General features: G+C 38.0%; 1 protein-coding gene across 1 annotated transcript in view; it reads left to right on the top strand.

Annotated features, from left to right (window-relative positions):
• The window catches only part of TTK (TTK protein kinase), a 41,131-nt gene extending 38,587 nt beyond the window's left edge, over window positions 1-2,544 (top strand). The window contains exons 21-22 of the mRNA XM_037142883.2: window positions 526-617; window positions 2,075-2,544. Of these exons, the coding sequence (XP_036998778.2) occupies window positions 526-617; window positions 2,075-2,149 (167 nt within the window). The 3' untranslated portion in view covers window positions 2,150-2,544. The remainder of the gene's footprint in view (window positions 1-525; window positions 618-2,074) is intronic.
• The last annotated feature ends 13,871 nt before the right edge of the window (window positions 2,545-16,415 follow it).

Below are 16,415 nucleotides of genomic sequence, written 5' to 3'. Positions count from 1 at the left end.
TCAATTTATTAAGATTACTAATATAAGCAGACTTTTAACAATTACAAGAAAACAATCTGAACTGGCTGCCCTCTTCCAGACTGCCTCCTTCCTTAAGAAAGTTCCCCCCTTTTTTTTTAATGCTAAAAACTGAAATAAATGACATTGCCTTTGTTACTTACTGGCATATATTTTTATTTATCCTCAGTAAGAGGCTATGATCAGGATAAATTACAAGTCAACCCTGGGTAGTGTGGCTTAGTGGATTGAGTCTGTGAACCAGAGTGTCACTGGTTTGATTCCCAGACAGCACATGCCTGGGTTGCATGCCAGGTCCCCGGTGGGAGGCATGTGAGAGGCAACCACGTATTGATGTTTCTCTCTGTCTCTTTCTCCTTCCCTCCCCTCTCTCTAAAATTAAATAAATAAAATCTTTTAAAAATAGAATGTCAGTTATTGTGGTGCTACATGGAATGTGTATTTGTATATGAAGGTATATTTTCCTTATTAGTACCAGTGCGTTATTGATTATATATTCTTTTATAGGTCACCATAAGGGAACCTCTGAAGAAATGAAACATGTTCTGGGCCAACTTGTTGGTCTGAATTCTCCTAACTCCATTTTGAAAGCTGCTAAAGTAAATATTTCTGTTGTCTATGTTAATTTCAATTGTTTTGTATAGTTAAGTGAGTTAGATACTTAAATGGATAATTCAAAGAAAAGCTGGTCCAGTCGTCAGATCAATTATGAAGTATTTATCTATGTAACATGTGCTTTTGACACATGTAGATTCATTTGATTTACATTCTTATTATGCATATAGCATAATTGAAAGTGGATTGTAATAAAGTTCATTCAAAAGATTGCTGTCAATCTCAGCTGGAATAAATTGAATGATGAGTCTTTTAAATCAATACCATTTTTCACCTACCTTTTGAATTCATTTCTTCTACCCAATTTTTTCTTAAACGGTTTTAGAGAAAACACAGTATTTATCACATATAATGACTTAATGTGAAGCTGTCTGTAGTAGTCAGTACATTTCTCAAAGCAAATATCTTAAATCTTTCAGCTTTGCTATGCCTGTTTTTTGGTTTTTTTCCCCAAATATATTTCATTGATTATGCCATTACAGTTGTCCCACTCCCCCCCTTCATTCCCCTCCACCCCCCTCCCCCTGTTTTTATCTATACCATAATTTTTGTATCTCACTGCCATCAAACACCTCATTATTTCTAGACTGTTATGTGTACTTATTTACCAATTTGTATAGTTACCAAGCTGTTACTAATTATACATTTCAATTATAACATCATAATTTATGGGAGGTTTTAGCTCTCTGGGTATGGTAAAGCCAATCCAAGATGTCAAGAAGTTGGACACATTACTGGAGGAATTAGTTTATTCGCTATTATGCATTTTTATGATTTAAAGTAAAATGTTTTTCTTAAATTTTCTGAAGTGCTAATGTCTAAATCAATGGCTTTAGGAATTAAAATGGGGCAGAATTTGTCTTGACTTTGCTGTATATTTCATATCTCCATATTTTAAGTTTCTACCATTGTATATCAGCCTTTTATAAATGAAATTAAGGTAGATTAGTGACCTTTTTCAAGGGTATGTGTTCCTTAATAGCAAAGATATCTTCCTAAATTAGATGCTGACTTAGCATTAAGCCCTTTTTAAAATATACATTTTAACATAGCTATACTTACTAATTAATTTGTATGAGTTTTAATATCTCTGTTCATTCGTTTAAATATCACTGGAAAGTACATTTCCTAATGAGTATATTTTACAGTATAGGAATTTATCTAAGACTGGCTTTTTCTTTTTTTAGAAAAAGGGAGATCAAGAAGGCCTTGAAGGCCTTATTAAAAGCATGTTACAGTTCCCTTATAGAAAATTGAGCTGTAACACATAATAGCTGATTCTTAGGCCAAGCTAGAATTATTATGTTCAACCATTTATAAAATAACTTCCTAATTATAAGAACAAAAGAGAAAATTATTATATATTAAAATATATAATTATCTCTTAATCTGACAATATATTGAATTTTAAGTTCTAAAATAGATGTGTTTTTAATTTCAGACTTTGTATGAGCACTATAGTAGTGATGAAGGTCATGATTCCTCTTCATCATCCAAGACTTTTGAAAAAAGATGAGGAGAAAAATGATTTGGAGCTACTCAGGAACTTTCAAATATCACCTGTAAGATATATTGGACTGCTCTGGCCTTGATTCTGTGGAAATCTACTCTTGGAGGCTGGGAGACCGGTGGGAAGGTCATTGGTAGAAAAATTCAGTGGATTATCCTAAAAAAAAAACAAAACCTAAAAATAATAACCACTGATGCATTGTGTATATTATTGTCACTTATGCTTCCCTGTCTTTTTGCACTTGAAACAGTGGGTGGAAAACTGAAGTGTATTCTGAAGACCTATGTAAATAAAACTTGGTAGCACAACATGACACTAAAATGTTTAAGCTGTAAAATTATTTTCTTCTAATATATTGGTGTTGTAGCAAAATTCTTAATAAAATTGGATTAAGAATGGAACTTCGTAAATTCTGTTGGATTTTCTACATAAACAGTCACATCACCTGCAAACAAGAGTTTTATTTCTTCCTTCTCAACTTACATACCTTTTATTTCTTCTTGTTTTAGTGCATTAGCTGAACATGGTGTTGAAAAGGATTGGTGGCGGAATTTTCTTGCCTTGTTTCTGATCTTAGTGACAAAGCTTCAAGTTCCTCACCATTAAGTATGATGTTAGCTGTATATTTTTTGTATATACAGGGTGGAGCAAAAGCAGGTTTCTAGTTGTGAGTACACAGAACACAGAGTTTGCTTTTGTATTATTATTAATTAACTATAGTATTATTTTTTATACAAACATCTGTAAACCGGCTTTTGCCCCAACCTGTGTTCTTTATCAAGTTGTGGAAATTTCCCTCTATTCCTAGTTTTCTGAAAGTTTTTATTGTAAATGGGTATTAGATTTTGTCAATTGCTTTTTCTGCATCTATTACTAATGATCATGTGATCTTTCTTTTTTTAGCTTGTTGGTGTGGTTGAGCACATTAATTGATTTTTTCATATTGAACCAGCTTTGAACACTTGGGATAAATCTCACTCGGTTGTAGTTTATAATTTGTTTTATATATTGCTGAATTTCATTTGTTAATATTTCGTTGAAAATATTTGCATCTATATTGATGAGAGACTATTGGTCTGTGTTTTTTTGTAATGTCTTTATGTGGTTTCGGTATTAGGGTAATACATAAAAAGAGTTAAGAAGTATTTCCTCTACTTCTATTTTCTGAAGAGATTGTACAGACATTTTTTCCTTTAATGTTTGGTTGCATTCACCAGTGAACCCACTTTGGCCTGGTGCCTTCTCTTTTGGAAGGTTATTAATCATTGATTCAATATTTTGAATAGATATGGATCTATTTAAGGTTGTGTATTTCTTTTTATGTGAGTTTCAGCAAACTGTGTGTTCCAAAAATTTGGTCCATTTCATCTAGGTTGTCAAATTTGTAAGTAAGTATAGAGTTGTTCACATTACCCTTTTACTGTCCCCAGAATCTATCTGGTGGTATCCCTCTTTCTTTTCTGATAGTAGCAATTTGTGGCCTTTTCCCTCCCCCCTCCCCCCCCCCAGCAAGCTAGCTAGAGGTTTATCACTTTTATTGATCTTTTTAAAGAATCAGTTTTGGTTTCATTGATTTTTTTTTTTTTCCTATTGCTTTTCTGGTTTTGAGTATCTTGATTTCTGCTCTAATCTTATTTCTTTTCTTCTGCTTACTTAGGATTTAATTGGCTTATTTTGTTTGTTTCCTAACAAAACAAAGTGGAAAGTTAGACCACTAATTGTAAGTTTATTTATATTTTCTAATGTGTTAATTCAATGCTATACTTTTTTCTCTATGCACTGCTGCATTTCACAAATTTTTGTAAGTTGTGTTTTCATTTTTATTTATTTGAAATACATTAAATTCCTTTTGGTGTGAATACCAGGAGACAGATATTGTCATGGGGCAGCTTTGGGGCTTCCTACCACTCCATGTTAGCTTTCCTTATTATTTATATTTTTCTCATTTTGTACACATTTTTAAAGTTTTTTCTTGTGCAGTTTGATCTAAATTACCTTTCCTTTGTTTTTTAAAAATAATTTTATCAAATATATATATATTTTTAAGTATATTTTATTGGTTATGCTGTTAACAGTTGTCCCATTTCTTCCCTTTATCCTCCTTCCTGCACCTCCCCTTCCACCAGCTTCTCCCCCCGCCCCACTTAGTTCATGTCCTTGGGTCATACACATTAAGTTCTTTGGCTTCTCTATTTCCTATACTATTTTAACCTCCCCTATCTATTTAATTCCTACCAATTATGCTTCTTATTCCCTGTACCTTTTCCCCCTTCCCCATCCCTGCTGATAACCCTCCACAGGATCTCCATTTCTGTGATTCTGTTTCTGTTCTAGTTGTTTGTTTAGGGTTTTTTTTACATTCAGTTGTTGATAGTTGTGAGTTTTTTGTCACTTTACTGTTCATAGTTTTTAGTTTTTATCTTTTTCTTTGATAAGTCCCTTTAACATTTCCTATAATAAGGGCTTGTTGTTGATAAACTCCTTTAACTTGACCTTATATGGGAAGCACTTTAGCTGCCCTTTCATTCTAAATGATAGCTTTGCTGGGTAGAGTAATCTTGGATGTAGGTCCTTGCCTTTCACATATGTATATGTTCTTAACATACTGCTGTCTCTTAATCTGTTCTTGAAAAATCAGATGTTCTGTGCAAAAATAACTTCTAACTGGCTGCCTATTTTCCACTATGTTAAATGTAAAAGTTACAATGTATTGCATCTTTCCTGAAACAGTAAAACACCTATAGATCAGAGAAAAGCTGCCAAGTTAGGATGATAATGTTTAAATATCACTTTCTGATTGCTAAATTATATCTATTTTTGCCTTATATATTTTGAGGCTATTTCACTAGATGCATACAAACTTAGGATTTTTTATATTCCTTATAAGTATAATGTTTGCCATTTCATAGAGATTTTCATGATTTCTAAATATGTATTTGTTTTTTGTAAATGTAGCTTTTCAGGTTTCTTTTGATTAATGGTTGCCGTGTGTGTGTGTGTGTGTGTGTGTGTGTGTGTGTGTGTGTGTGTGTGTTTATTGAATTTAAACTTTTCTGTGTCCTTGTAAAAATATCTTTGGTAAATATCATACATAAATTTTACCTTATATCCAATCACTGGTAATTTTTCTCTTTGATAAATGTAATCTATCATTATATGTCTGTATTTCTATAAAATCTATTTTATCTGTTCTTTCATTAATCGATCTTTGCTGGCTTCTGTTGCACACTTTTTTTTAAAGTTTTCCATAATTTCCCCTCTGATGCCTTAGAAGGTTTAGAGCCTTTCTCTCTCATTTACTCTCTCTCTCAGTGATTAGTCTTAATTTTAACCAAACTTACTTAACAAAGACAAACATATCCACCTCTGTACCAAACAATACAAAGACTTTAATCTATTTTAACTGTATTAGCATAACTTGTATGACACTATGGTATATTTTAGTTGTATCCTATTATAACCCCACAGACTATAACCATTTTATAAGGACAATTTTTATTTAGATTCACAGAAAACATTTACCATTTTATATATTCCTTATATGAAACTATTCTTGGGATGACTTCCTCTCTTTTTAAAGTATCCCCTTTGGAAATTTCTTTAGCAAAGATCTGTTAACAGTAAATTATTTATTTCTATTTACTTAAAAATATTTAAAATTCATTCTTGTTTTCATAAAGATTGTTTTTTCAGGGTCTTAATTATAAATTGACAGGTTTCCTTTTGTACTTTAAGATTATTATTGTACCTACTTCTGGTTTTTATTACTGCTGTCAAACTCTTGTATTCATCTGATTATTATTTCTGTATAAATGACCTATCTGCCTTTTTCCTCTGTCTGCTTTTAAGATTGTTTAACCTTCTGTGTCTGCTGTTTCACTAATGTATTCCAGTTGTTCGTTGTTTTTAATTCTGTTTGGTATATATTATGCTTTCCAAGTCTATGAAATCACATATCTTCTCGATTTTGAAATATTCTCAATCATTATCTCTTCAAACTTTTTCAGTTTTAGAAGTTCCATTTGGTTCTTTTTCAGATCTTCCCTTTCTCTTGATGATCTTTTCCTATTTTCTCAGATGATTGATTCTATAATTTTTTTAGTAATTTTCCATGGATCGACTTTATGTTCTGTATCTACAGTTTCATTATTTGAAGTTACTACATGTCATTGTTTTTTGACTTTGATAATATTTTCTTACTGTGTTGGAGGTCTCCAAGACCACCCCCAAGTTTGCTGAAGCTGGAAGGACTTAAAGGATTTGGCACAGAATCATATTCATCAGTGTGGTTTGTTACAGTGAAAGGGCGTAAAGCAAAATCAGCAAAGGGAAGAGGTGCAGGGAGCAAAGACTGCAGGAAACAAGCCGCAGGCTTCCAGGGCCCTTTCCCAGTGGTGCTCAGAGATGCACTTAGTTTTCTAACAGCTTGTAGCAACACCTGTGAAATGCCTGTCCCATAAGCTCAATAGAGCCTTAGAACCCTGGATTATTAGTGGGGGTTGGTCATGAACTCATGCTGTGACTAGCATGACATTTTAGGTTCCCAGAAGAAAAGCCACTGGTGTTTAGTATAAGCCCCTTGGTCGTATCTCACACTTTAGGCCTAGGGAACCACTCATTTAAGCAGTGGTGGGAACCCCCCCTAAATCTAAATTTCCAGACTCCAGCCAGAGTAACAAATAGCCCTAAAAGAGTTCTATAATAAAACAACAAAATTCTATTAATGTCATGCGGGAGGGAGAAGGACAGCTGCCCTGGTTTGCTCTCTTGGAGCCAGGCTGTCTGGAGCCCCACAGACAGAAAGGGGAGGCATGGTAAGTCATATACGGTCACTTAAAATTACCACTTGAGAGCAACACCCTTTACCTCTCACAATTCATTGGTTAAGTAAAGTTACACGTTTTTTATGTAAGGATCTTATGTCTAGAGAGGAGAGCTAAAAGTATATGATGAACATTCCTATTTAAATTTGTAAGAAGATAGAGCTTTCTTACTTTGCTTCAGTCAGGGGTCCTGTCCCGTAGTTCAGAGCCCCCTAGGACTACAGGCTAGTAAGTGACACAGAGTAAAAGGACTAGGCCACTTTTTTCTGCCCTGTCATTTTAGAGGGGTTTTTATTTGATGCTACTTTCCTAAGGTACTTACAGGTAACTTCAGGCTGCTCTCCATGGTTCTTCCACCTTCCTGTCTTCTTCCTTTCTGCTCTACACCACTTTTACCACTGGAGAGAATGTACAATTGTATCAAAGAGAGAAATGTATTAGTAATTACATTAGTGACTTGCTTAATAAAGTAATAAATAATATTTATTGCATTAGAATGTTTGTAGAGATAAACAGTTTCCAGCACAAATATCATCCCTTTTTATTACAAAATCATAAGCATGTAATTCTGTAACAACATTGCACTCAAGCACATCATGACATTTTAGGTGAAATGTTCAAATTAAAGCTATAAATTATTACACCCATATTATTATCCTGCCAACCACTCTCCAGCAGGCATTACTTTTGCCAGACCCTGTATATGGAATTAACTTGCATTCTATGTTATTAGAAATATGTTACATTAGAATATTTGAAAGAATAAGGTCAGAAACATCCCTGTAGACACAGGTGAGGTAAGGAGGAGGAGGTTGTGAATGATTGTTTACCTTCCTGCTACAAGAATGAAGTGAGGCAAGAACAAAGTTGGCACTCAATTATGTGGAACAGAGGATTCAGTTCAAACTCTGTTAGAGTCTCCATTTAGTCTAAGGTATTTTAATATTCTTTTTTAGGAAAGTGTATGCATGATAATTCTTCATGGAGCAATGGTGGACCAGCTGTCTTTACCCTGGAGAATAGTCTCAGGGGTTTGCGGAGTGGTGGGGTGGGGGTGATGAAAAGGAATGAGGGAAATCCTTTGGAGAAGGGCGAGGTGCCACATCTGCACATGGAACTGCACATCTGGGGATGCCTGAGCCTGCTGCCTCTGTGGAGACTGATCAGGCTATACAAACTGGGTACATTGCCTCTTCCATCTTGTTTGTCTCTGGATAAAAGGAAAGCAACCTTAGATGGAGGGTTTTACTTGTGAATTTGAGAAATTCAATCGTTGTTTTTTTTTAAGATTTTATTTACTTATTTTTAGAGAGAAGGGAAGGGAGGGAGAAAGGTAGAGAAACATCAATGTGTGTTTGCCTCTTGCATGTTCTCTACTGGGGACCTGGCCCACAACCCAGGCATGTGCCCCAACTGGGAATTGAACCAGCAACCCTTGTATTCACAGGCTGGCACTCAATCCACTGGGCCACACTAGCCAGGGCTCAGTTCGTTTTTTAATGTTACTATAAAAGGAAAATAGTCTCATCTTTATCTGCCTGAGAAATACCGTAGAAAGATACATAAGTGACTTCTGATCCCATGAAAGTGAGTTAATTTCGTTTAACATTTGGTATATTTGGACAACCATGATAATATAATTTTATACTTATTCTTCTACTTATCTTTCTTATAAGCATTTTCTTAATTCATTTAAACCCTTCATAAATATAACTTTTGATTCCTATTAAACATCCATCCTGTCTTATAAATGTATAAGGATAATTCCCTTTTTTAAATTTGGTGTAAAATAATCCAAAATAAACCTCTATAATCTTTTCTTTTTAGGAATTGGAAGTTAATGTTGGTCACAAAACATAACTAATAATATAAATTTACAAAGATCAAGGTGCCAGCATTTTTCTTTCTTTTTGAATTATCAGTAGTTTGGTATTAGATTTGGACATTGAGATTTGGCTTTACTTTTAAGCCATCCCTGATGTGTGGTGGCCGACCCAATACCCTTATAAGTAGATTTAAACGATTTAACCAGAGAATCCTGTTGGTTCCACTTTTAAGATAAACCCAGAATTGGAAAACTCACCAACTCCAGCTACATCACCTGGGATCATTGAAGGAACTTACTGTTAACTTCTGCTCTTGGTCCTCTCTCCTCTGCTGATTACACAACATGAATTGTTCAAATGTGGGTTTGAGCACTTGGCTCCTCTGCTCAGTTCCCTCTAACTGTCCCATCTGAGGGAGAGTAAGTGCCTAAGTCCTCGTGGGATAGGCCTTTTCTTCTGTACGCAGCCATCTCTTGTCTCATGCATGGCCCTTGGGCCTGTGGTTTCCTCTCTAGAATGCTTCTTCCCAGTGGTCACAGGCTTGTTTCCTCATGTTCTTGTGTTTGTTCAAATGTCATTGTCCTAATGACATTTAGGAAACAAACCTAGCTTCCTTAAATAGCATATTTAAAATCCTCCCTGGCCAGGTGGATCACCTGGGTCCCTTGGTAAATATGTTGTCTCCGTATGCCAAGGTCGTGGGCTTGTTTTATTCTTTTTCCTTTTTATTCTTTTTTTTAGAAATTTTATTGTGTTTCAAGTACAGTTGTATGTATTTTTTCCCCAGTCAGGGCACACACAAAAATCAGCCAATGAATGTGCATAAATAAATGAATGGAACAAAAAATGGATGTTACCCTTCCTCTCTGAAATCAATCAACCTATCAAATGAAATCCCCTTCCTTGCTGTATTACTTCTTTTTAAGATGTACCTTTCTTACATTCTTTATAATGACTGAATTTTTTTACTGTTTATCTACCCCGATGGTAATACCGGTTGCCACAACGGGAAGCTTTTTATGGGTTTTGTTCACTATTCCCAGTGCCTAATACAATGCCTGGCCCATAGTTGACACTTGAATACATGAATAAAAGCTTTTTTCCCCCTGGAGAGAAAGCATCATAAAATATTTCTTACAGAAAAACAATGGTAGCCATATGAGCAAACTGCTAGCCCAGCAGACTGCTGGAACCCGTAGACAGAGTGGTAGACAAAATGATACACCCTTCATGGGTTTTACTCATTCCAAGTGACCCAGCTGGCAGCACTGGGAGTTTAGGAATAGAGGAAGTTTACAGGCACAGACTCTCCAGATGTGCCCTTCACTGACAGGGAGGATTACATACAGACTAGGGCTCCGCCTTTCTACAGAGGCACAAAGTCATACTGTGTGAAGAGGCGCAGTGTGTCCTAGGTGAAGTGTTTCTATGTTCAAGTAAATGTCCACTGAAGAACCTGCCCTCCGGGTGCTTGTCACTGTTTCTCCTCTTCCCAAGTTATGAGGGCATTTTTTTCCTTTTGGGGGGGACTGTAGCCCAGATGTCTTGGCATTGACCTTCTAGTTCTTGCTGATACCATGTGTGGTAGAGCAAAGGCATGGAAGTGTTGGCAAGACAGGAGGGACAAGCAGCGTGTATGCCCACAACTTTGGGAGGCTCTCGCTGTCTCCCGGAGGCACCCCTGGCTCCCTTCTCCGGTGGGGGTTCCCCACAGGCTGCCATAAGCAGATATTCTCCCACCGCAGCCTGGAGCAGGGTCTTCTTCCCCTCCCCGCTCAGGCTTGCCCAAATTCTCCAGTGGGCGAGAAGTACTGAGGGTGTTGCCTGTCCCACAAGTTTGGCAGCTGGTAGCCTTGTGAGTCAATGTTCACTGTCCCCAGGTGTGTGTGGAGTGGTAGTGACAACAGCTGTGGTTCCAGTTTTAAGCAGGCATTTCTGGTTTAGGTGTCAGTCTGTATAAATGACTGATGTGAAACAAAGCTACAGGGCTCAGCCAGGAACAGGTTGGAAGACATTGTCAATCACTGCTCACCCCATCTATCCAGTGAGCTCTTAGAGCACTTTCCTCACCCTGTTGCAAATCTCAGCATTCATTTTGTCCTCACTGCCTTGTCCTTGCTTAACCTATAACTGAAGGCGACATGGAACCAAGCAAAAAGGATTCAGTTCAGGCAGCAACTCATTATGGTGAAGACAGATTGTCATCTTCCTGTAATTAAGATAGCTCTACATGCAACATTCTCCTTTTTCTTTCCTTGCTGTCGTGGTCCACAGGTTTGACCTCAATAATTCTGTCTCCCTTTTTTCTTCTTTGCCCATACCTACTCCTACCATGTAACAACTGCTTTCATGATTCCTTCCTACTCTTTGACTCCCGGTTTTAAACCACCACCGTGACACTCAGTTGTCCCCACCTCCCCCTTTATGGTGCCCAGCTCATCTCGTGCAGCACTGCCTCTCAGAGGGTGGTTCCTGGACTAGCAGCACCAGCATCATCACTTGGGAACTTCTTAGAAATGCAAATTCTCCAGCTTCTTCCCAGATCTCCTGGACCAGAAACTTCTGATGGTTCCTCGCGAGTGTGGTTTACCAAACGCTCCAGGTGAGAACCTCTGAGCCTCTGATGAATGTCATAACCAGGGTCACCAGCTGAAAACATCGTTTCATCAATTGCCTCTTCAGCTCAGACATCTTGAATGGCTCCCAGTTCCTTACAAGACTGACTTTGATCTTATCAACTTCTCTTCTGGTTTACCTTTGCTCCACTTGGACTCCCTGCTTTCTGACATTTTGCCATTCCCAGCCACTCCCCTCCCCACGCTCCACCCTTACTCATATCCTTTGTGTCTTCAGCCGCATTACTCAAGTATTATTCCTGAGTCCGGCCCACTGTTTTCTCCTCCTCAACTTAATCTGCTCTCAGGCACTGACCGGTCTAATGCACTCACTTAGCACTTATCCCACCTTGTACTGACAGACATTATTTTACACAAGTGGGTCTAGTTTTCCCCAAAATAGATTATAAACTTGTTAAGGCTGGGGTGTCAAACTCATCTTCACCGGGGGGCCACATCAGCCTCACAGTTGCCTTCAAAGGACCAGATGTAATTTTAGGGCTGTATAAATGTAACTACTTATTAACTAAAGGCAAGGAGCTCAGCGCGGCATCGGGATAGAAACAAGGTGCTGGCTGGATAAAACAAGGTGGAGGGCCGATGGAGGGCCAGATTCGGCCCGTGGGCCTTGTGTTTGCCACCTTAAGGTTTTATGAGATTAAACCTCTTAGCTTCATATTCACAATACCTGATTTCTTTCTTATGCTTTACATCAGTCTTTTCAGAACTGGCCTGATAATAAGAACATCTATTACATTTGTGAAAAACAATTTTTAAAAAGAATCTGGAAGCCCCATCGTAGACCTTCTAAATTGGAATCTTCAGGGCAGAGTCCTGGGGACCCACAGTTTGAATGGATACCCAGTGTTTTCCATCATTAAGCATGTTTGGGAAATAGCTACAAACAGTAAGTGCTTAAACATGGATTTTTTTAAACAGGTGACTTTTTATTGTGTGTGTGTGTTTTTTATTTCTCAGAGGCTACTTTCAATATTATTTTGTGTTGGTTTCAAGTGTACAGTGTGGTAGTTACACAATCACACACTTTACAAAGTGTTCCTGCCAATATTTCCCGTACCCACTTGGCGCCACACATAGTTATTGCAGTACTGTTATTGCAGTATTGCCCCTTTACTTCTTTTACCCAATCCCCCAACCCTCCTCCCCTCTGACAACCACCAGTTCATCTTTTGTGTTTGTTTTAGTTTCGTTTTGTTCGTTTATGTTGCTTGATTAAAAGAAACAAACACTGAGCACCAGCCTGCAAACCAAAGGGTCTCCAGTTCAATTCCCAGTCAGGGCACATGCCTGGGTTGCCAGCCAGGTCCCCAGTAAGGGGCGCACAAGGGCAACCACACATTGATGCTTCTTTCCCTCTCTCTCTCCTTCCCTTCTCTCTAAAAATAAATAAATAAAATATATTTTTTAAAAAGAACAAACAGGAGAGGGAGAACCTCTGTGAGACATGCCCTGTGAGAACATGGGAAGTACCGGCTGAATGCCTGAGTCTGAGAGGAAGCTGGGAAGGAACAATCAAGGAAGGCGAATGGGAATCAAGTATCACGAGACACCAGCACAGGGAACATCAGGAAAGCTGTGCGAGTGGATGGTAAGATTTAAATGACACCCTGCTCCTCCTGGGAGAGGCATGCAACTCCAGTGCCAGCTGGTGAGTAGACTCCAAGTAGTAAGGTGGACATGTGAGCAGGAATAAAAGGGAGGTAATGATAAAATAAAAGTTCCATGCTCTGGCTGGGTGGCTCAGTTGGTAGGAGTGTTGTCCCATGCACCAAAAGTTTGTGGGTTCAAAAACAGTCAGGGCACATACCTCAGTTGCAGGTTCCGCCCCAAGTTCGGGCGTGTATGGGAGGTAACTGATCCATGTTTCTCTTTCACATTGATGTTTCTCTCTGTTTTTCTCTCTCCCTGTCTCTCTCTCTAAAATCAACAGATATGTCCTCGGGTGAGGCTTTTTTCCTTTAAGTTCCTTTTATCATCTTTCATTCTGTGAGTTGAGTGATTTTGATATTTGTGAACCACCTGAGGCAGGAATTGCTTTCTCCCTCAACATACACTCCAGGAATCCCTAAGAAGACAGTCTTGTTTAGAATATCATTCAGGCCAATCTGTGTCACTTTCTAGATGAAAAAAAAACTGAGTCCAGAAACTAAACAACTTGCCCAACCATGTATTGTTTTTATTCTCAGAGCAGAAACAAGGATCTAGGTCATCGGACTCAATCATCCAAACCTCTTAAATAAATAATTATATTAATTTGTAAGAGTCTCTATCTTATGAATCTTCATTTTACCTAGACAAGAATAATGAATACCTAACTTGATCCTAAGTTTTCAGAAGTGAGATCTAGTCCTTAAAAATTGTTGAAACCTGAGGCAAACTGAGTTGATGATGTGAAAGCAACTCTCTCAATAACTAGCATATAGCTGGCCTTTAATGCCCGCCTATTCTTCTAGTCTTTGAATTGTAATTCAGATCCTGACCTGGAAGTTCATGGGTTTTGATTGTTTGCACAGGAAGGGTATTGGCTTTGGAGCTATTTAGATCTGAATTGGATTCTTGGCTCTGCCATACACTGTGCGACTTTGTTTGTAATTGTTTTACCTCTCTAAGCTTCTGTGTCTCTACCCACACAATGGGAATAATCATACCTTGCGTGAGCACTCTGAAGAGTGAATGTAATGGTACTTCAAAGTGGTTAGCACAATACCAGACTTTTAGTAAGTGCTTAATGAATATGAGTTATTTTTGTTATTGATTTGCAGGAAAACTGTAGTCTGATCTGTCCCTTCTCCTCAAGAGGCAGTTAACGGAAAGAGAGTGGTATCTTAGTCAACTACTGAAGTTTGAATCTCGGGATCCTGGAAGTGTTATTTATTGATTTCATGCCTCAGCTCTTCTGCTGATATTACAGATAAAGACCCTCTACTTAATTTGCAGGGTTATTGTGGGGTGTAAGTGAGGTAATACATGAAAAGTGCTTAGTACAGTGCTCAGCACAATGTGAATATTAGTTTTATGTATTGATATATTTCTGTCTGTATTTATTGGCCTTGTGGTTTTTTTCTGACTTTGAAGAGAAGATCCCTTCCTCTTGGCAAAGCTGGACTTCCCCTTTTGTCGACTTGTGTGTCAGAGTTTGCACCTAAAGGCCTGTACCTCCAAGTCAGTCATTTCATCCCTTTCTTTCTTCTTCTTAAAGCTGGAGTAGCTCTCTACCCAACAGTCAGAAATTAACCGGTTTTGCCTGAAAGAAATGATCAATAGTGAAGGAACAAGAAGAGTGCTGTTAATATATTAGATGTTTAGAGCAATTCTGGAAATGAAAAAAAAACAGGAAAATGTTAAGAATATTTTAAAAATGAATTAGTGAGAATAGAAACTATGCTAAAATCCTTTGACATTAGCCCAATTATCCTGGTATAAAAAAGAAATAATAAAGTATCTTTCTGCTTACCCAAAGATAAATTCTTTTTTGTTGTTGTTGTTCCTTTTCACTCAGCAGTCCTGAAAATTCTCAGGCAGTGTATTTATCCATTGATCCGACCCTGCCCGCGCCACTGCTCCGTGTGTCAAGTGTCCGGAGCATCGCCACCTCCCAACACGTCTGTGCACCGGAACCACTATAACTGCCTGCTCTGCTCGCAGCCCTTCTCAGATTCTGCCTGTGCGCAGGGCTCTGGTTTTACACAGGTGTTCACCCTCCTCCAGGGACGCAGAGAAGAGCGGCTCCATTCGCAGCTCTGACAGTCTGTCCTGACTGGGTCAAGCCCAGCGTGGTGGTCTCATTGTTGGCCAGTGATTGGTTTAGGCCTGGACACATATCCTTAATTCTGTCCAATGAAACATGAAAAGAAGTCTGCTGGCGGTCTCTGGGAAATGTATTCTTGTTCTTAAACATAAATTAATGGAAAGAAACAGTATTTATTCTTCTGGATGTGGTTACGTCTGCATTTAATATCATGAACTGCAGTAGCTTTCCTGCAACCATGAAGTAAATGAGGGTTAGGACAGCAGACAATAGAGATGAACTAACCATTGGTCATTAGTGATGTTTTAGAGCCTAAATTTAACTCTGAAGCCATCTTACCTTGGGAATTTTTATTATATGAGATAATGAAAATGTTCTTAATATTTAAACCAAGCTGAGTTGTATATCATCTATTAGACATAGTTAGAAGCATCCTAAATAATACGCAAGTCCTCATTCTGCCAAGACAGAGACATCATTCTAGGCCTCATACCTTCAAGTCCTACTACCTCTGTGAAAGTCCCAACTCAAAATAGAAATCCTCTCGTCTGAACTGCATCATCTACTAGGTTTTGACATCTCTTTCTCTTTCTCTCTACCCTCTTCCTCCTTTCTCTCTTCACTCCTCTTTTTGTAAATGCAAGATCCTATGATAACTTTTGGCAATCCCAATTTCTTGCACACCACCTGAAAAACACAAACCTCAGTGGGACTGGTGGGGAGGGAGAGAGAACAATCTTGCCTTCACACTGTGAATATTGGTTTATATGCATATGCTTGAGCAGCAGTATGTTTTAATGTAAAGAGTGTGAATTTTGGGGCTGGCCAGGTTACTTACTATCTGCATGTTTTATGCAACTTCCTTAATCTCTCTCTATTTCTGTTTTCTCTTATGTAAAATATGGTTAGGAACACCTTGCAACATTATTTCAAAGATTAAATGGAGCAGTGACATCATGTATAATAGCTATCTATATGTATCTAGATATAAAGCTTTTCCTAATTTATTTGGGATTGCTGAAAAAAATTCGTACAAAGAGGACAGTCAGCAGTGGCCAGTAGAAGTAAAGAAGTAGAAGATATTTGATATTTCACCCTGGTTGGTGTGGCTCAGTGGATTGAGTGCTGGCCTGAGAACCAAAGGGTCACTGGTTCAATTCCCAGTCTAAGGCACATGCCTAGGTTGTGGGTCTGGTCCCCAGTAGGGGGTTCATGGGAGCCAACCACACATTGATGTTT

The sequence above is a fragment of the Artibeus jamaicensis genome, unplaced genomic scaffold (genome assembly GCF_021234435.1).
Source record: "Artibeus jamaicensis isolate MK-2021 breed Jamaican fruit bat unplaced genomic scaffold, CSHL_Jam_final contig_387, whole genome shotgun sequence".
NCBI lineage: Eukaryota > Metazoa > Chordata > Mammalia > Chiroptera > Phyllostomidae > Artibeus > Artibeus jamaicensis.
This window is presented reverse-complemented; position numbering and strand designations above follow the sequence as displayed.